We start from the raw sequence: 22242 nt of genomic DNA, 5'->3' as shown, positions 1-22242 counted from the left end.
CTATAATTGTTATTATCATATTTATAAGGTATATTTGAATATTAGCTAGCACTTATACACGAAATATTCGTTTAAAAAATAAAAAACATTTTATTATATTAAAGCATAGGGTTAAACTATATTATAGTTATTATTAGGCATAAGCAAAACTAGATATCTGGTCCGGTTTGTTAAAATCAGATTTAGCTTATAACAAACCGGACCGGATATCTAGTATATGCCCTAGTTATTAGTACATTTGTAACATAAAAAGTCAACATTTAGGGAAAAACACAATATTTTTAGAAAATAAAACGGTTTTCCAGGTAGCAATCCAGTTGTTTTTTCACCAAAAAAAATTATACCATTCAACTCAGGTTTTATAAATACATAGGAAAAGTGGCGTTCATGTTTTCTTGGCACATTTGGAGTTTTAATGTCAATTTATTGTCTTTATCTCTATTCTTTGTTTACTGTTAACTCCCAAATAAGTTAGTGGTTGCTTGCAGCCTTGTTGACAAGTTTAACAAATTATAGACAAGTAGTTTATAATATGTTGTTGAAGTATCTTGATTAGGCTTCAAGTTAACAACATAACAAAAAACATGACCATATATCTTAAAGTAAAATCATTAAAAATTAGGCCATAGTTGTTTAAGTATAAAAAGCTTCATTCATTTTAAGTATAGTTTTTTTCATAGAGAGAAGGTTTTGAGGCTGTGAGGATGTAGTTGTTGTCACTCTAATTGTTAAGTTTAGCCTGGATGTAGTTATTGTCACTCTAATTGTTAAGTTTAGCTTGGATGTAGTTGCTCTAATAGTTTATCTTAACTTGAAAGATTTTAAAAATTTTGTAAATTTTTATTTGTATTAAAAATACTTTAATAATATGAGTTTAACTTTTAAATTTAAAAGCCAAGTTGCTGGTATCCTAACCAACTTAAAATCTATGGCTATTGATATGGGTGGGGAACTAGATAGACAAAATACGCAAATAACAAGACTTACTGACAAGGTAAATTAAATTATTTTTTAATTTTATTTATAAGTTTTGTTCAACATTTTTATTTTTCCTTTAAATAAAAATTAATTTCTAATTAATAGTTAAAAATTTTATGATAATAATAATATTTTCAATGAATAATATTGAAAATAATAATTATTAAATATATTGTTAAATAAAAAAGTAATATATTTTATAGTATAATATTTAACTTTTTTATCATTTGTTTTTTAATGATATTTGTTTGTTTAGGCAAGTGCAAACGAATCACGAATCGAAAATGCCAATAAAAGAGCAAACCAAATTTTACGAAATTAGCTTCTTTTTTTTTTGTCAGTTATAGGTCTTCTATAATAATGCATATTAATTAAAAACTTTTATTTTACATTATTATTTTTATCATTTTTAATATCATTATTGTTATTAGAGACCTGCAGGTTGCATAATTAGGGTTGAAGTAGTTTGGGCCATAGAATTAGGGCTGAAAGGACAATGGTATAGTATTTTAAAATGTTAATTTTTTTTAGGTATAAAACTATACTAATTTTTGTCCTTGTTAAATTGATAAATAACTTTGCAATTGTTAAAATTACACTTGCATGTGTCGCATTGTTTGTTTGTTTTTACACGCCTTATCAGACATTCTAACTTTTTAATACATCTCCTAAAGTTCCCATAATTCATCAAAGTAGTCAAGTAAAGTTTAATTTAAAGTTAATTAAAGTTATTTAAAGTTTTAAATCACAGAATGCATCCGATTATTGTCAAACTTTATTTAATTTATCGGTTTTGACTATAAAATTACTTTTTACAAGTTGGTTGTGTGTAGATTAAGTATTGTAATTTAAGGGTTTTTTTAATAAAAATTTATATATTGGGATTTTATATATTATGTATATTTCTGTTACACGTTCGGTATTGTATTACTATTTTCAAATAGCTATATTGATTTGCAATATTTTTTATAAAAGCATTATAATTTTATGCTTAATTTTATTTGAGTGCGAGTGAGTATCTAACTGTTTGATTGTAACTTATATGAAAATTCCTTTTCGCTATTTCATTATTTGATTTTTTCATCTGTTGATTGTTCGTGTCGAATTAAGTTAAGATTCCTTTTTTTCTATAAACTTTTGTTTCAACATTTTTTGTTTCAAGAATGTTTTTTTTTATGTTTAGGCAGTTATATTGTAATACTTTAATAGGTTTTTTTAATTTACAAATTATTTTTAAAATGTTATAATATTTAAAAAAAAAATGCATCAGTTAATAACGTATTTATTATGTGTTCACTTCTCTTTTTTAGAGGTTTTCACTGAAAGTTGTTTTTACTTAAGAATTTTTTTAACCACTTCCGGCAGGTTCACACGAAATAAAAACCATTAAAGACGAATTAAAAACCGCTTCTTTGTTTTTTTTTTCTTTGTTTTAAAATACTAAATCTTTTGAGTTCCGAAATATATAGGTAAAGTGAAGTCTAACTATAATTTATGAATGGATTGTAGATGAATGTTTTTTAAAAAAAAATTAATTTCCTTCAACCAGGGGCATGCAGTAGGGATTTTTTAAGGGTATTACCACCCCTGTGCTCTGATCGCCTTTATTTTTTTGCAAAATATAATCATTTTAATGAATAAACAAATTTTACCTAAAAAGAAAAAAAAAATCATTACACATCATGGAATGTTCGGTTCAGTCTACACTAAAATATGCAGTTAAGTAACCAAGAATCATGGCTTAATTGGTCAAAAGTTGAATGTTTTAATGTGTTAATATGTTGAAATATGAGTTTTATTCTTTGTTCATGGAAGAATATATGTATTTTTACACATTCTTCATAATTTAATCATCCTCAATAAACCACTGTTACTTCTTCACACACAGTTTTACATTTGAAATACTTATTTGAGATACTTGCATTAATATCTTTCTTTTTAGCTAGAGATTTTGAAAGTTGATAAATATATCTTGAAATATCTTTTTTTTTTCTTGTAAAAAATGACATTTTTGATTTTCAAAAAGTCTTAAAACCCAAAATAATGAGTTAACTTTAAAATCTCTAACTAAATATGCACCTAACACACTAAGAACCATTTGCGGAATTTTTTTATAAATGAAGTTAAAGATAAGTATGAGTTTATCCCTAATGTTTCTATGTGACTTTTTTGATTAATTTTCAGAAAACTGGAAGCCATTTTTAAAAAATATTTTTTTATTATTTGATTAAAAAACAAACTATTTTTAAGACTTTATCTTGAATGTTAAAATGTAAATGTTATACAATTTTTTGTTTATTTGTCACTTGACATTTTAAAAATTTTATATTTGATAAAATATATTTCATAAAAATAATATTTATTTAATAATTTTTATTTAAATAATTATATAATTATTTAAATAATTAATAATATTTAAAATGTTTACAAATATCTTAACTTGCAATGTGTGACTGGCTACACATCAGTGTTGTCCGTGTTTTATCGAGAAATGCATTCAGATCATTTTATGAAGTAAGTGTATATTTATGCTACATTATTGTGTTATTAGGATATTTAAACACACTAAATATTACTTTTTATTTTACTTGGCTGAGGTAAGCAGGCTTTGTGAGAGAAAAAAAATGCTTGAAAGTTTTTGAAGTTCCAAGTTTTATCTTTTAATTATTAGATCTTCATAATTGTTTATATTAATTATTATTTTTACTTTTATATTTTTGTTTTGTTTTCTGTTTTATTTTGTGTTGATAAATTTCAAAGTTTAGTTCATTAAATTTTAAAATTGTCAGGATTTTGTTATGCATTTTTTTTGTATACTTGTATTGTAACTTCATTAAATACTTTTATGAAGGATAAATTTTTTAATTGGTTACATATTATTAACTTATTATTAAGTTATTATTAGGTTGATAAACAAGATTATTGATGATTACAGTTTTATTATTGAAAGACTTCCAGGAATGTAAAGACTGGTACTACTCTAAATAAAATATATAAACAGCTACAAAAAAGTATTTTAGGAATTATAGTTAGTATATTCAAACGACTATTTGAATATGTTACATTATATAAGTAGTGAACTGAAGTGTTCACAAATTTTCTATTTTTACAGATTTAAATGTTTTATATTAATAATTTTTCATCCAAATGTTGGTGTATATCTTAAAAAACTGTGTTTCTCTCATTTATATTCATTAATATCCATTTATATGTTGAATGTTCAAAAACAAAAACAATTTGTAGTTTGTTTTTCAATGTTGATAAACATCTGATACAAGGTATCAGATATACTTTGTATGAAGTTATAGTAATCTGATACAAGGTATCAGATTATTAAAAACCTTGATATTTGTGTTAAGGTTATCTAAGTAAAGCCATGATCAAAAAACATCTCAAAAATTCAATTTTTATCATTATTTATTTTTTTGCATAATTGTTTACATAATTATGTAAACAATTAATTTTTTTTTGCAGAATTTTTGAGATGTTTTGATGGTTTTCTCAATATCACGCGACATCCGACTGGTTTTGGTCAGATGCGTCACATAACGATTTAATATTAAACTGATTTAAATACGAGTGGTATTGCGTGGTATTACACCCCGTCAAAAGCAATCTAAAAAAGTTTTATAATTTGAAAATGCGGCGATTCCTTTTATCATCAATCCGATTAGATTTACTTAATCAACATAATAGGGTTATTATAAAGTTACGTACAAATGAGATTTTCTGAAAACCTTTTAATGTGCTGTTAAAAACTATATTAAACTCATTTAAAGACTTTATGGATAACCATAAATTGTGTCTTGTGTAAATTTTGAGATGTAATGTTATTAAAATTATGAAAAAGCAATGATTTTGATTGAAATTAATACTAACAGCAATTTAATTGTCATGTATAAAACAAACCATTACAAAACAATTCGTATATAACATTACAGTGGAGTTGAACATGGGTACATTTACATGGGTAAATCTAAAAAACTTAGCATAGTTTATATATTCAATGGTGCATCTAACTTAGCATATATAGTTAATACAACACTTTTTTTGATAGTGTCCTATTTCTTTAATATATTATGACAACATATTGTAATCTAAATAAGGACATTAAAACAAACAAACATTCTAATATGATATAAACAAGAACATACTTAAGTATGTTCTTGTTTATATCATATTAGAATGTTTAGGAAAAAATATTGAAACAACCACCTTATTCGGTTTGGGTAAAAATATATTTAATCATAACTTTTGAATTTTGAATTTTAAAACTTGTCTACTTAAATTTAGTGTAAGAAAATAAAAATTATCCCTACCCCAAATGTGCCCTCACATTTGGGGTAGGGATGGTAAATGTTTTAGGGTATTTTTGTTTCCAGGCTTTGATCACCACGAGTTTTATTTCTTAATCTACGTATAAAATTTTGCTACGCTACAACTTAGGTAATACGCATATTACACAGTGGCCTAGCAAAACATTTTTCGCCAGTAAGCATACGGGGCCAAGGTGCCTAATTTCTGTTTCTCTGGAACAATAACTTTTACTACAAAAAACTCTTCAAATATATATAGAAGCCCCTAAACCTCGCGGCCCTGGGCTTAATTGCTTGAGGAGCCGTAAGTTTTGCTTGCACTGACCTTGTGGTAGTTAGGCCACTGATACTACACGCAGATAAAGAAATTTACATAAATAGTTCTAAATTTTTCATGCCCATATAAAATACCATAGTTCTTTAAACCATTACCGGATTAAGACTTGCAGGGTCTGGGGATATTTTTGAGTAAGTTGGAATTTTTTTATCAAAGTGGCGAAAAAACCTTATAAAATAAAAGTATCCTCTTAAAAAAGTTTTGGGAACGGGGTTATAGCCCCCATAATCTGGTTTAACTTTCCCTCCTTAGTTTTTAAACAATAAGAACTTTTACGCAAAATCTTTTAAAAAGAACTAATAACAATGCCAATTTTGTCTTTTAATTAGTCTACACTTTCTGAGTCTCCCATGGGTATATGCGCCTTCTGCTCATTAGCTTTTGTAATTTAAATTTTATTTTATATATTTTATTTTTAATAAAAATTTTTATTGCTTTTAAAATAAAAATACCTATATATATATTATATTAATATTATTTTATTTGTAAATTTAATTTACATTTGGTAGTATATTACTTTTATGTAATTCGTTTTACTATGTAAGCTTTTTACCATTGCAATTATGGTAATACAATTTTCTTTTAATTAGTTACTTTTATAAGTAAATATAAATTACATTTTAAGGAGTAAATTACATTTTAAGAAATGTAATTTTACATTATGTAATATAATTTTAAAAAGTAATTAACTTTTACATTAATGCACTTTTACAGTTTTTTCATGTGATTTTTTTACAGGTAAAAATAAATTCCTTTTTGATGTAATCTTCTTTTATATAACTTACTTGAAATTTGAAAACCAAAAACTTACATTATAAAGTAAAAGTTGTATCAAAAAAAATTAATTACTTAAACGGAAATGTAAATTTTTTTTTGAAAGTTTAAAATTGTTTATGTAATTTTTTTTTATAAAAATTAACTTACACGTGTAAGTTTTTTTTTTTTTTTTTTTTAATTTTTTTATTTTATTTTAGGTGCTCCAAGAAGTCCTAACGGTCTAGTCACAGAGCACCGCGGAAATGCATTTAACCAGGAAGTTCACGCCTCCTTCCTAACCGTGACGCGAAAATTTGTCCAGAGCTCGTTTCGAACCTGGATCTCCAGCTTATAAAGCAAGCGCTCTAATCACTGCGCCACGGCAGTAAGTAAAAAAAAAAGTAAGTAGAAGATCCCTAGTTAAAAGAAAACTTTGGTCCAGTGAACGACGAGCACTGTAAACAAAAGCAACTTTGAAAAACATGAGCAACAAGAACAAGGTAAACGCTCAGGGTAAAAAGTTAAAGTTTGTTACCAAGGGTTGTGAAAAAAAACATGATCGCTGTTCCAACCAACCTACCAACCAAACCATCTAACCATTGTTGGATGTTATATTGTGTAATTCTAGACCACAAGTTTAAACGGAAATCGTACTCTGAACGCTTTTAATAGCTTGTAATGTGTATACTTTTTTTTTTGCAATTATCTTAAAAGCTCTATTTCAAGTAAATTAATTGTTTGCAGCTCATGGCGTTGTGTTAATCTAGTGTGTGATGTATATTGGGGTGGGTGAGATGTATATTAGATGTGGCGTTGTGAGATTTGAGGGTGGACTAACAAATGTTCAATTCCCACTATGTCTCTGGTACCACTATTAATTAGGAGGGGGTCCAAAAATAATTTTTTTGGATTTTGTGTAGATAACCAATTTTTCTTGATTAATTTTTTATGCTGATTTTGAATTACTTAATACTTTTTTCTCATTATAATTATTTGGCGTTCTACTTTAATTTCAATAAATATGATTATTTTGAAAAAACGAATCGAAAGAGTAAATGTAAATTTCCTGGTTAAATTGCTCATCGTAGGTAATTGTAGATTGTTGTGAAGACTTTCCAAGTAAGAAACTTTAAATTATCTTATTCTTCTGTTGACATTTTTTGTATTTTTATCAACAGTTATGATTTTAAATAAAGTGGATCTTTGCTGCAATGATCTACTATTTTAAGTATATTACAACGAGGAATGTTTGTAACCGACGGTATTTCCTAAGCCGATTGCAATGAGGTCCAACTAAATTTATTTTGTTTAAACGCAACTTTCATTCATTTTATCTTAAAGTTATCCAATCAAAATTTAAATTGCATAAATTTTAACTTAAAGTTGCGTAACTTTACATGCAATAAATACGCAGCAAAGATTTCTAGTGTTAAAGTTTTTTAATATTTTCAAAATGTTAAAAATTGAAGTCAATGATATTTTCGTTCGGAAAATAATTTTAGTTTTAGTTTTTATTCAGTTTAGAAGCAAAGTTTTTAGTTCTAGTTTTTATTCAGTTGAGTAATTATTTAGTTTAATTTTCGTTTGTTGTATAAATGTTTTATCTAATCTAATTTTATTGTAATATAAGTTATAAATAGTATAAGCATATATAATTAAAAGAAGTAGGACTTAGTGCTAAAAACGAACACAAAAATGAGAAAACTTGATTTAAAAAAAAAAGTTATTGTATTGACTTTAAAAATTACTCACATATTTTGCAAATAAAGCGCTTAGTGATTATGTGACATTATGTTTCTTTGCACACTCTCTGATTTGTGTATTCTCAATATCTAAAAGAGCTATTGCACACGTGGGGTCAAGGAGACACGCGACGCTTGGCATTGGATTAAAATTAGGATTTTTTGACTGCAAAAAAAATGCAAACCGACGGCGTAGATCTGCAAGCATTTTAACTGCTACACCTTTGACATCTTCAAATTGCTCAAGGAGACATTCTAAATTAATTATTAAAGATATAACATTGGATAGAGAAAGTGAATCAGTCTGGAGATTATCAGTTTAATTGGCAAAAGCTTCTAAAAGATTGACAAAATCCTGAAGCACCATCCATTTGCTATTGGCTAGTGAGTCAATGTTAAGGTCACCAAGCACTTCGTTGATTGATGTTTTTATTTTCAGAAATCTCTGAATCATAAAGTAAGTGCTGTTCCATCTTGTAGAATAGTTGCTGGTCACAGTCTTACTACATTTGTTGATAATATTTCTAATCTACAGAGGATTTGCAAACTTTTCCTACTAATCCACGTACCTTCAAAAGTAAGCCATGGTATTTACCATCATATGCAAGTTTAACAACTACCTGCATAAAATGTGCAAGGCATCCCAATCTTCAAAATGATACATTTTCAATTATCAAGTCAACTTGGTATTGGTTACACAAAAAATATAGAATTTTGCCACCCTCCCCTATTACCACGCTTAACTTGTTTCTCCGCGAAGCGACCTTGTTCGTCAAGGTGTGTGTTACAGAGTTGAGTTAAAGAGTTGAGAGATGGTTGCTACCTTAATAAAAAATAAATAAATTTATATGCATATATTTAAAAAATAAGAAAGGTTGTTGAGGTTGACCTAATATTATTTTTTTTTCTAAAATTTTTTAAGTCAAGGGTTATATTATTATATAAAATTTATTTAAAGGCAATTTTTAAAAATTATTGTTTGTCAGCCCACCCTAATGTTAATGTTATTTTTCTTAAGTAGGGGAGATGGGGGCGCATTGATCGCCGTAGCAGTGTTTTGAAAATTGCGCAGAACCTGAAAGAGATGTAAAAACTTATTAACTACGAAACACATGTAGAACTATCTGGCTTTTGGAATATATAAATATTTTGATTTAAAAAAATGATAAACATGAATAATTTTAACTTTTAAACAACCCTCTCAAAAGATCAATGTACCCCAAACTATGGGGTACTATGATCTCCGACTTGGGGCACATTGATCTTATATGCGTAATATTATCTAAACGTTTAACACTTCTATAACTAAATCTTGTAAATAATTTAGTCAAAGGGTAATATTGTATAACATATAATACATCTAAATTTTTTAATTATTTTTTAAATATAGCAGTTAAACCCACTAGTCTAATTTTTAATTAAAAAATGTATAAATCACAGCAGCTATAAGCTACCCGCTTTATATACGTTTAAAACTTTACAACAACTTGAAATTTATAAGAACTGAAATATAAAGACTGAAATAAGAATACAACTTTTAAGTTTACAAAACTTGTTAAAAGTACAATATTTTGATTAAGAATATTTCATCATTTGTGAAAGTCAAGTTGTGAAGCAGCTTTTGGTTTACATTGTTTTTTATTCCTAAGCAAGTAATTCTTAGTTTCTTTCTTATCTTTTGTGGAGACTTTTTGTTGATTTTTGGTTTGCTTCAAAATTTTCTTTTCTTTTGACAAACGAATTTCATTTCTGACAGGAGTATCAGTCAAGATCCTTGTTTTTAACTGCCTACTTTTAACATTTTTTTTTCTGACAGATGCTTTTGGGTAAGGTTTTAAAACCTCAGGTGAGATTATAGAAGCAACACTTGTTGACACTTTGTTTAAAATACTTGTTTCAATATTTACTATAGTTATTTCAGACTCTATGTGATTAACATGTGCTGGTATCATTTCAGATTCCATGTTGTTGACAGGAGTGATAGTAACTGTATCTGGAGCAGCTCTATCTGTAACTGATGATGGTAAATATTCGTCATCTTTGAAAATTTCAGAATTGAATGGCTCAATGCCAGCTACTCTAAATCCTGTCTGTATATTAGATGGTGAGAAAGCTTTTGTATACGGTTCTCGAACTATTGAAACAATATCATAAATGGTCATTGGTCTTGGGTTTGAAACCATCCAATTATCACATGCAGAATTGTAAAACCTTTTCAATGGTCCAAAAACAGTTCTATCTAATGGCTGCAATTTATGGCTGCAATGGGGAGGAAAACTTATCATTGTAATTCCGTGTTGAATTGCAAGCTCCAAGCCTTTAACAGAAATATGACTTTCATGACTGTCGAGAAGTAACAAAACTGGAGATTCCTGAGAACAGTTTGAATATTTAACAAAATGTTTAATCCATTCTATGAAAATTTCTGAGTTCATCCAACCAGAAGGATTTGCAAATCCCACACATCCAGGAGGTCCTTCCTTAATCATGTAATCATGAAACTTTACCCTAGGAAAAATAAATAATGGAGGAATGGAATTTCCAATAGCATTAGAGGCACAACATGCAGTTACCAATGTTCCTCGTTCTGCAGATGTGATTCTTCCAACTTGTTTGCTTCCTCTACCAGCTAAAACCTTTACCGGCTTTTGAACGGTTGTTAAACCAGTTTCATCAACATTATATATACAGTTAGGATTATATTTATATCGATTTCTTACCGTTTTAAGATTTTGAAAAAACTCTCTTACAGTGTGTTTGTTAAAAGCTGTTGATCGAGCGAAGCTCATTGCTTCAGGTGTTCGTAGAGACAACTCTGGTTGTCTTTTCATAAAACCTTGCAACCAATCAATGCCTGCAATTTTATTTTTGATCCATGATGATGGGCATATCTTATTGTTTTTTAAAGCAAATTCATATGCCAATAATCGCGTTGACCTAGTTGAAAGGCCATAGTTCATTTTTGATGCAATTAGTAAATAACTTGATAAACTTTTTTCATCTTCTGCTGTAAAAACTTGTCTATTGTTGTAGTTAGGCTTGAAAGCTTCATTTGGATTAAGCCTCTTTTTACGACAATATCTTTTTAAAGTCATTCTATCTATGTTAAACTGACGTGCTACAACATTCAGTTGTGTTCCTTCTAAAACTTTATTAACAGCTACTTTCATTGTTTCACTTGGTATAGCAACTTTATTTGTTTTTTTAATTCTATTTCTAACCATTTTAAGATCTGTAAAAAAATATATAACAAAAAAAACATATGTTTTTAATAAATGCTAATATTTAACATAATAATATTATGTTAAATATTTTTTAATTATTATGTTAAATATTATTCTTTTGATATTATAAAATAATAGTATTATTATTACTAGCTTATAACATAAGTAGATTTAAAAAATGAAATGCTAAAAGCTATTGTTTGTTTATATATAGTTTTTTTTTAAATTATAAATACAATTCCATTCGTTTAACTGTATTGCTTATAAACAAAAACATGGGGCACTTCGTCTTCTATGGGGCACTTTGATCCTCCGATCAATGGGCCCCGCATAGTCAAAGATCAATGTACCCCAATAGGTATAGGTAACATATTGATAGCAAGATCTACTGTATAAATTGCAGCCAAATAAAAATTATATATTATATTATACACCTAACACTTACAAATTTAAAATAAAATTGTTGTTAACCCATACAGACATCTAAATAAAAATATATTTGAATTATAGTACGATTTAAAAAAATCACTTTTTATGACGAAAAACAATATTTTTTTTATTTTTTTTGACGCTGATAACCTTATGAAAAAATATACCGAATAATCAATTAGGGAAGCATAATGGTTAATTAAATTGCAATCTCACTTCTAGTAAGGCAAAAATGAACGAGTAAAAGCCAAAAGATCATACTGCCCCGGCGATCAATGCGCCCCCATCTCCCCTAAATGGTTTGGATAAAATCACTCTCTTCAAGTTGAATAAATTTGAAAAATCAATAAATTGACGTTTAACTTTGAACATTTTAAAACTTTAAAACATTTAAAATCTTTTATAAAACAAAAATCCCAAAATAAATACCAAAATAATTCAGATTTTTAAAATTTTATTATGTTTTTAATGATTTTATCCCTTTTTTTTATATCTGCCAAGGAAACTTTTTTTTCCTTTTTGTTTGCACAACCATAAAGGAGGCCCGCAGAAGGCATAGAGCCTCGTTTCAGAATGTGTGTGTCGGGGTGGGGGATGGGGGGTAGGGGGTGTTGGTATGATCATCAATATGTATATGCAGACGTTGATCATTTGTTTAGAAATACCCAAAAAACTAATGAAACTTATAAAATTTGATATCTCAATTACATCACCAACCTTACTATTTTTATTTACATTGACACAACAAACATTTAACTGGTATTTTAAAGTAATTTGGTGAGCGTATCTGCCAGATACGGGATAATTTATTCAGCATATCTACCAGAGTTTATGTAAGTTATTGCGCCTTAAAAAAAAGCCCTATTTACCAAGTTTAACGTTACTATATTACATTCAACCCCAATGGTGAAAGTTTTTATTTTTAGTTCATAACTTTTTACTGGAAACTGAAAATTTAATTTTAAAAAAAGGTGCTTTTGCGGCATAAAATTTATTCAAGGCTACGAAATTAAGTTTACAGATAGCAAACTTCACTTTCGAGAATGTTATAACTATTTTTTAATTAATGATGATAATAAGGGACGACTGAATAAGCGCGAATTTCATAAGTGCGAACTGGCATCCCAGCGGGCATTTGTTTTTAAAAATTACGTTCTAAATGATTTTTAAATATCTTTTAAACGTCTTCTAAACATTCTTACTTAAAGAACGTTTAAAAGACGTTTAAAAAAGACATTTAGAACGTAACTTTTAAAAACAAATGCCCGTAGAGATAAGTGCGAATGGCGTAAGTGCGAACTGGCATAAGTGCGAAGCAGTTGCAAAAACTGGTATAAGTGCAAATCGGCATAAATGCGAACTGGCATAAGTGCACCAAATAAATTTGCAAACATTGACATAAGTGCGAATTGGCATAAGTGCAAAATGCCAATTTGCACTTATGCCAATGTTTGCAATTTTGTTTAGCGCACTTATGCCAATGTTTGCAAATTTGTTCGGCGCACTTATGCCAGTTTGAACTTGTGCCAGTTTTTGCAACTGCGTCGCACTTGTGCCAATTTGCACTTATGACAATGCTTGCAAAAATTTTTGGCACACTTATGCCAATTTGCACATATGCCATTTCGCACTTATGCCAGTTTTAGCAACTCTTCGCATATATGCTAGTTTACACTTATGCCAATTCGCGCTTAAGCAGCCTCCCGAATAATAATAGTTATAACGCGGTCAAATTTTTTGCGCGGTCAGAACCATTGATGAAATAAAAACAAGAACAAAGAAAAACTTTAATTTTTTATTAAATTTGATTGTAATCAGAAAAAATAGTCTAAAAACGATAGAAAAAAAAATTATTTGCAAAAAGTTTATTCAATAACCAGAGGATCTAAATTGTTGTATTTTATTCTTCTATTTCATTCTACCCTGCTTTCCTCTATTGTTTAAAAACTATTTAAATAATTGATTAAAAATCTTTTTATTTACAAAATAGTTCGTTAATAAACTTTATTACGACGTCATTAATACGTCTGCCCTGGCAAAACAAGTAATAAATTAATAACTATCGACAGTACAAATCCGCTTGTTCACCCATAAGCTTCAGTTTGCGAATTTTTTTAGTCGTTTTACTTCAGTGTTATTTAATTAACTTATCGTTGATGGAAAAATATTTTAGTTCAATTCCATACTACACGTTAATGTAACGTTTTAAATCGAAAAAATTACGGTATTTACAATTCTAATATAGGAAATAACTTTTATTACTATAGTGAATTGTCATTATTTCTATTTATATTTTCAAAGATAGTGTCACAGCGTGTCACAGCGTGATATCAATTTGTCACGCCGTGACGCGCGTATTTTTGAAATAACTAATAAAATATAAGTAACAAATATCTAAATTTTTATCTAAAAGATTAAAAATCTAAAAGCTCTTTTTTTATACGTGTGAATACTATAAGAGACCGCTACATCGGTTAAAAAAAAATCAGGGTGTGCGAAATAGCGCTTTGATTTGGTTTTTATGGTCTTAAAACATCCGTGAAATCAAAGATTTTAAAAAGTGATTATTTTTAGCATTTAATTATCTTATTTCTTCTGACTAGAATAAGTGTATCCGTTTTTTGAAAAAAAATACTTGCAACAAAAATATGTAATTTTTTTTATTTAAAATAAACCTTCTTCGCTTTTTTTTATTTAAAATAAACCTTCTTAGCTTCTTTAACTATATAAAAGTCTGCAGTCAAAATAGATATAAATGATAGCTGTTGTTGTAATTATTGAAATTTTTACAAGCAAGTTTTTATATGCTTTGTTTTGTTTTTTAAAAGTTATACTTATTTACAAAATTTAATTGAAATATCCGTAAATTTAATAAAAATATTCTAAAGTTACGATTGAAGTTAAGAGTAAAAAATTTCAAATTATGTCATTTACGAGATTAGTTGTACTTTACACATTAAAAAATCATATAGTGTTCATAAAAGCTTATGGAAAACTTTATCAATAATAGGTTTAAACATGGCGTGTTGTAAAGAGTTAACTAGTATTGTATTATCATTTTTCTAATATTGATTTCAAAGTTAATTTTTTTCTAGTAATATTGATCACTAGAAAAACCAAAAATATGCAAATGCATCCTTTTTTCCAGCTAAATATTATTACAAGTTAGTAAAATATCTGTCCATTACATAAAAAAAGTGTTTTAATACTTGTTATGTCTTATTCAAGCATATTTCGCTGTAAATTTGCATATTAGTAGTTAGGAAAGTAAATATTACTTAGTAGAGTAAATATTAGCACAAGAAAAATATTCTTGTATAAATTATATATTTAAATAATTGTAATAATGCAGTATAATAAATTATCTTTAGTAAATAAAAAAAACTCTAAAAATTTAGTTTTGTAAGATATTAATAATTTTGTTTTGGAGTTTAATATTAATACAAATTTGATTTACAGTGATGGGCACAAACTTTTTTATTATAGTTTAACTAAACTACTAACTAAAACTAAAAAAAAATAGTTAAACTTTTAGTTACAAACTTTTTATAAAAAGTAGTTAACTTAAACTAATTAGAAATAGTTAACTAAAATTCAACTTTTTAACTTTTTTTTTTTCAACTCAAGAAAATTTGTTGATGAATTTATGTTTCCGCTAACCGTTTTATTGATACAGACCAAGCGGAAATGATGTTGAAAAGTCCAGTTCATGCACTAAATAAATAAATACATAAAAATAGTAATAACAGAATCCTTGGAGTCCTTGGTCAGGTGAGTGGTGCATAGAAATAGAACGATTTATTTGGCGATATATAAAAAATTTAGTTAATAAAAATTTAGTTAAACTTTTTCAACTAAACTAGGAAAAAAGTTAGTTAAACTAAAAGTTTAACTTAAATAAAAAAATTTAGTTTAACTGTTGCATTTAACTAAAAAAAAGTAGTTTAACTAAAAGTTAACTAAAAAATTAGTTAACTATGCCCATCACTGTTGATTTATCTGATTAAATTTGCATTATAGCAATTTTTACCTAATATGCAACAATTGAAATGAGTTCTTAGTGTTAGATTTGTACAATTTTAACTTAATTCATAAAAGCAAAATAAAATAGTTACCAATCAAATGTGCAATAAAAATTTAAAATAGTAAAAACTAAAAAACAATGTTTAGTGAAAACTTTTTTTTTTAGATGAAGAGATTTATTAAGATTGTCAAAAGTTTTTTAAGCAATCCATATCTAGTGAATTAGTAAAAATCCATATCTAGTGAATTAGTAAAAATCCATATCTAGTGAATTAGTGAAAATCCATATCTAGTGAATTAGTGAAAATCCATATCTAGTGAATTTGTGAAAGTTGTGAAAGAATATCTTGATTTTGAGACCAATGAAAAAACTTGATTTAGCAAAACACACATTAAATCTGTTTTACCTGAGAAAATATTTAAGATTAAACAACACATTTGAAATAAAAAATATATTGAGATTTTAGAAAAATTGTTAAGTCGTCAACAGCTTCTACACAGAAATAAGGCAATTGGACCCTAATATGCAGAACTACTTCATTCGTTAAATTAGAAGGAGACTTTCTCAATCAAAGTTTCAAAGTATCTATCAAGTAACCAGTTCACTAGAGCTGTCTTGTTTATTTTTATATACTGTTTATTTTTTCAAGTAATAGGTTTCTTGAATTAAGAATTGCAAAAATGGATCTTTACATTGAACCACTCAATAACATTTAATAAATTGTTGAATAAAGTTTATTCAATAGTTATATAGAAATAAGTCTTAAGAGTCATTAGGAAAAGTTTTTAATTCTAAAATTTAAGTGAAATGTTTGTTATTAACTTTAACAAAAACTTAAATAAAAGAGATATTTTCTTATGCTGCATTAGTTACTTAGTTTTATGAGTGAAAGTGTTATTGTAGTAACTGTTAAATTAATATAAATATAGGAACAAGTTTTTATAGAACAATTTAAAGAATTTTGTATATATTTTGTATATTAGAATCATATTCAGTAAACTCCTGGTTATTCAAACTGGCAATTGGAGTTTCCTGCTTATTTTGTATATATTTATTTGTTCCCTGTAGTTTTTCCTTAACGAACTCATACAAATATCCATGCACATATTGGTTAGAACTTGGGATGCTGTATTAGCAAGCGCTTTAAATAGTTGTTTAAAAAAAGGCAGAAATCTTGCAGGAAATGCAGGTTGCAAATATGAATGGTGAAGATTATCCTTTTATAATTTCTTGAAGAGAACATCAATGAGTTTAGATTTTGTGGTTCAGTATATAGAGACTTTCCTGTTGACAGTTATGTAAACATTAGATTACGATTTTGAGATTTTTACAAATGAAACAATTGCTATCACAGTTCAAGAAACGGATGGATTTCATCTTAATCAATAATTGTATTGAGGAAAAAGAGGAAATAGGTTAAGAGTCAAACGGTTTGCCTTCAAAAAAGCCAAAACTATAAGAGATTGCATGTGCAATAGAGTTCCTTAAATGCTATTCCATTTATGACAATAATGACAGTAAAATAAAAAAATCACTAAGCTCTTTTCAAAGATGAAAGGCTTAGTGATAAGACAACTATAGTCTTCTTTTTGCTCCTGTCATGTAGTTTTTTTATTTATTTACTTATTTATTTTAATTATTGTCAAATGCGAAATATATATATATATATATATATATATATATATATATATATATATATATATTTATATAAAAGATGTTTGACAAACACTTTTTAGAAAATAAATATCAATCAAAAAAGAAGAATTAAAATTTTTTTTTGCATAAAACTTTTTATTTTATTGGGAGAAGACTTAAAAAGCATTCTATTCAAAGGTCTTCTACTTTTTTACTCTCTCTACTTCTGTTTGTTTGTATTGTAATTTGAAATAATTTGTAGTTTGATTGTAATTTGAATAAAGTCATTTTAAAGAGGGTTTTCAGTTATTTGAACTTTTAGTTATTTGAAGTAAGTTCTTATTCCCCTAGGAGGTTGAATTAACCTGGAGTTGTATTATTAACAACATAATTTAAGCGCTTAAAGATTTTAGAGCATATTTTTGGTTGCCCTATTGATTACATTATTTAATATAAATATAGTTAGTTACATTGTTACTCCGTTATAAATGTTGTATTTCATTTACAAATAATCATTATGTATAAATGTTCATGACTACTTGTTATGAAAATTTATGTGGCTTATCATATCTAAATTTTTGTTGCAAATTTTTTATAACAGGCTACAAGGGTAAGTTAATTTTTTATATATTTTTAAAGAAAATGTTTAACTTGTCACTTTATGCTTATAATGTTAATTTATATTTTTTATTTGTTTATTTGTCAGCAACTAAATGCTAATTAAAAACTGTGAAAAATAAAATAGAAATTAAGTGCACATTGAGTTAATTTTTTTTATATTTGAAATATATTTTATTAAAGTTTATCATCAAACTGAAATCACAGTTCAATTAATTCTTTAGCTGTTTTACCTTTTAGCTTTAATTAGACAAAAACTTCTGCTTTATTTGAATAAAGTCTTCTGTATATATCACTTTTCTGGTATGGTGATCATGAGTTTCTTCATTCTTTAGATACAGAAGGTTTGAAGTGTTACTTTTTAGTTGATGTTATATTGTTATTAAAATGTGTTGGTTCAAAAAATCTGCTTTTGACACTAACCCAATTTTAGCTCTAGACTGCCTTGTTATTTAGTGTCTTTAAATTATTTATATCATTATTAAGGTGAATTAAAATAGTATTGGAGCAGTGCAATACTCATAGTATTTTTAGGTGAGTCAAATATTTTTACTGTTTCCAAACAGTAAAATATTAGACCATTAAAACATTCTGGTGTAAGCTGAGATAAAAATATAAATGATCAATTTCAAAAAAAGAAAAATAATAATAATAATAAAGATTTTACATGTAAAATGTCTATGGTTGTGCTGAATGATTTCCTTATAATGCTTTTTAATCTCAAGATATTGTGTATTTTCCTAAATTTAATATGTTACGTGCATCTTTTTCTCTCTCAAGGTCTCCACTCACTTTATCATATGTATATGATTAAGTGAGTGAAAAAAAGAAAATACAGTATCTTGAGATTAAAAAGCATTATAAGGAAATCATTCAGCACAACCATGGACAATAACAGTGGAAGAAAACATATAGAAGTATAATAATTATTGTATATATAAGCTGACCAATGTCCTCCTTTTTATGTTAGAGAGCGCAGCGCCAAAGGTAATTCAAAGTAATATTTTTATGGCACTCCTACATAAAAAGGAGGACGTTGGTCACCTTAGTATATATAACATTAACATTTTATTGTATTACTTGTATAGTACATTTTTTTATACATTTATATCACAACATATATTATTAAACAGTCTTAATTCATTTTAATTGTATGTGTATTATTGTGTGATATCATTTTAAATAGAATTTCAAATTCTATAAAATTCTAAGAAAGGACAACTCATAGCTATCTTGCATTAATATAGTTTAACAGCTTTTTAAGAGAAGGGGGGGGGGGGAATTACCTTAAATGCTTCCTAATAATTGTATAAAACATTAGAAATATATATTTTTGTTGTTGTTTTTAAACTCAGTGTAAACTTTTTTTAATACATATCTATTAAGAATGTTTCTTTAAGGATTTCTTTAAACCTCAAAGCTATTTGTATAACTGCATTGTTAATTAGTAAAACACAAGAAAGAAAAAAACAATGAGCTATTCAATTGTGTTTTTTTGTTTTAGAAAAAAAGAATAATTATTCTTAATGTCTGATCTTTTTAAATTAATTTTTTTTTTTCAATCACCATAACAAAAGATTTGATAAATTTTTTTTTTACAATAAAACTAACAGCTGATTTTTTTTTCACTTTCCACATTATAAATTTTACATTTCATACTATAAATAATTTAGTGTTTATTTTTTATTTTATTATTCTGAAATGTTTTGATGGTTTTAATAAATGTGCTATCATTTAAATATAAACTAACTATCAATTTATTTTTATAAATAAGAAAGTGCTCATAAATTTCTGTCAAAGTGAGTAAACACTTATTTTTCGTTAAACATTTTAAAAGGTAAATTATATATAGTTTATGTCAGTATATATATATATATATATATATATATATATATATATATATATATATATATATATATATATATATATATATATATATATATATATATATATAAATAAGTAGAAAAGCATATTTAAATCCGCAGACTGTCATTATACTTGTTTAGGGAGCTGTGAGGGTATGTATGTATGTATGTATGTATGTATGTATGTATGTATGTATGTATGTATGTATGTATGTATGTATGTATGTATGTATGTATGTATGTATGTATGTATGTATGTAACTTACAGGTTTCAAAAGTCATAGTATAATACTATAAAATAGTAATTTTTAGTGTTAGAAATCACATCATAATATAATAATTTTTAGTGTTAGAAAGTTATAACCATGTAAAATTATGTTATTTACTATAAAATTATAAAAAACTATAAAATTTACAACCTCCCATTTTGTAAAGGGTGTAAACTTTACATGATCATAACTTTTGAACACTAAAAGATTAAAGATAAAATTTAAAACCTATTGATGAATTTAAATTCAGTATACGTTGCTCTAGTTTTTGGATTTTAAGTTAAACTAAAAAGTACTTCATATGTGTTAAAAGATATATAATAGGTTATATTGAAAATAAAATAAAAATTTCCTTCTTTGGGTTTTTGCACGTTTTTAAAAAATTGTCCTGAAGAAATCTAATTATCTGAAAGTTGGAATGAAAAAAGTTCTGGATAGATCTTAATCTGATCTTAATAATTAATTAAAAATTTTGTTTTCAAATAATCTTATAATGTTAATTTTTAAAGATTTGTTATGAATTTTGTTATTTTTTTAATTTTTTTTAATGGTGAGAGAGTGTTTAAAATAATCCAATTAAATATGAAATATTTCTACAAAAATATTTTATTCATGGTTACTTTTTTTTTACAGTAATGTAAAAAATCACATCCTCATAGCTAAATAAGTACCACAGAAAAAAGTTTTGTCAAATGTTTACAACCGTTTTGCAAAGCTTTTCTCTGTGGTTTTTACTTAGCTCCAAAACTGAAAATTTTTTATAGTCTTGTTTATGTTTTTGTAAACAGTTCTCACTGAAAATTTCCAAAGGTTTTTTTATTCTTTCTAAAAGAAAATGACAAGGTGCAACTGTATTGTGTGAAATTTCCGACCTAGACATGTCTTGTGAGTCATATATGTAATCTGAAATGTGTTATCTAAAATATGTAATTTGAATCAGATGATGCAGATTACATATTTCTGTGACAATTTCTTGAATATCTCTTCTGTACCTAAGTACGGAGGAGATATTCAAGAATTTGTTTTTGAGAAAGTTTCATTCCAAAACAACCTTCTGCCATTAAATGGTAAAAATTTTTAAATATATATATTCTATTTGTAAATATATAAATGCAAATAAGTTTAAAGTAACTAACTGTATGCCCTTTTTGAATTACCTTAAAGTCTCAATAAATAGTATCATCAGAAAAGGATCTATGGTTATGAGTTCATTCAAGCAAGAAAACTTGGACTGTTTAACTGTCAACTTTTTGACAGTTAAGCACATCAAATCCTCTTAAATGGTACCAATGCCTTGTTACAGTTTTACTAAATATGAATTTTTTAGTTGGCTCCTCCTACTTCAAAACATCAGTTAATTGCATTACAATGTCTTCAAGCAAATTTAGTTCAGGAGGTAGAATTATATCAATAATAAGAATTTATCCAGACTTTTCAATTAGGCATAGTCTAACAACATTTTTATAGTTTATCATGTTCTTACCATCAATATCTTATTATTATCAAGGTTCACCATCATCAATAATTTTCTAATACCAATTAGTCAAACTTCAAAAAGTTATTAACTGTCTGTTTATGCCTTCTTTTTCTTCTTCACAGTAACAGCAAGAATACTTTCTTCTATGTTCTTTTATAATTAGTTTTAGTGATAAAAAAACTTCTATTGAATTTTCTATAAATAAAAAACAGTATGTAATTTTCTGTAAATATATTTTTAACAATTATATAAAATACTTGATGCTTAACTCACAAAAATTTCTAGTAAGCAGTTAATAATCTTCAGGTCTGCCGCAACTGAATTTGAGCTCATTCATTATGGTTTTCAGTGAGGCTTAATCCCCATCAATATTGACTCTTATTAAGCAATTGTAGTTATCAAGTCCTTTGTACACAAAAAACTTTTTTATTAGTTTCTATGGCTCGGGAAAAAATATAACATCTTTCTGAATTTTAAATGTTTAACTATAATATTGTTACCTCCAACTCTCAAAAAATGTTTCTATATTTGCCAATGTTTGACATCAATATAAAATTTTATAAAATAATAAT

At 26.5% G+C, this 22242-nt stretch overlaps 3 protein-coding genes across 4 annotated transcripts in view; 2 read left to right on the top strand and 1 right to left on the bottom strand.

The window, feature by feature from the left end:
- LOC100202282 (synaptosomal-associated protein 25) overlaps positions 1–2303 on the top strand; it is a 43228-nt gene extending 40925 nt beyond the window's left edge. The window contains exons 6-7 of the mRNA XM_065800381.1: positions 895–994; positions 1235–2303. Coding sequence (XP_065656453.1) covers positions 895–994; positions 1235–1300 — 166 coding nt within the window. The 3' untranslated portion in view covers positions 1301–2303. The remainder of the gene's footprint in view (positions 1–894; positions 995–1234) is intronic.
- A 7415-nt stretch (positions 2304–9718) lies between these two features.
- On the bottom strand, positions 9719–11353 carry LOC136081468 (tigger transposable element-derived protein 4-like). The gene has a single exon (XM_065798782.1). It carries the CDS (start codon positions 11351–11353, stop codon positions 9719–9721), a length of 1635 nt encoding a protein of 544 aa, XP_065654854.1.
- Positions 11354–18281: 6928 nt separating this feature from the next.
- Positions 18282–22242, top strand: part of LOC100200647 (cationic amino acid transporter 2) — a 49915-nt gene continuing 45954 nt past the window's right edge. The window contains exon 1 of one of the 2 annotated variants that reach the window (XM_065800379.1): positions 18282–18403. The gene's annotated coding sequence lies outside the window, so the exon portion shown is untranslated. Of the gene's footprint in view, positions 18404–19757; positions 19859–22242 lie in introns of those variants that run through there. The other variant, XM_065800380.1, reaches the window with a different exon arrangement.

The sequence above is a fragment of the Hydra vulgaris genome, chromosome 06 (genome assembly GCF_038396675.1).
Source record: "Hydra vulgaris chromosome 06, alternate assembly HydraT2T_AEP".
In the NCBI taxonomy this organism is placed as follows: Eukaryota; Metazoa; Cnidaria; class Hydrozoa; order Anthoathecata; family Hydridae; genus Hydra; species Hydra vulgaris.
The sequence above is the reverse complement of the archived record's forward strand: the minus strand, read 5'-3'. Positions and strand labels throughout refer to the sequence as shown.

Bases quoted from the DNA above. Each gene is read 5' to 3' on its own strand.
- LOC136081468 (XM_065798782.1), bottom strand. From the start codon at position 11,353: ATGGTTAGAAATAGAATTAAAAAAACAAATAAAGTTGCTATACCAAGT.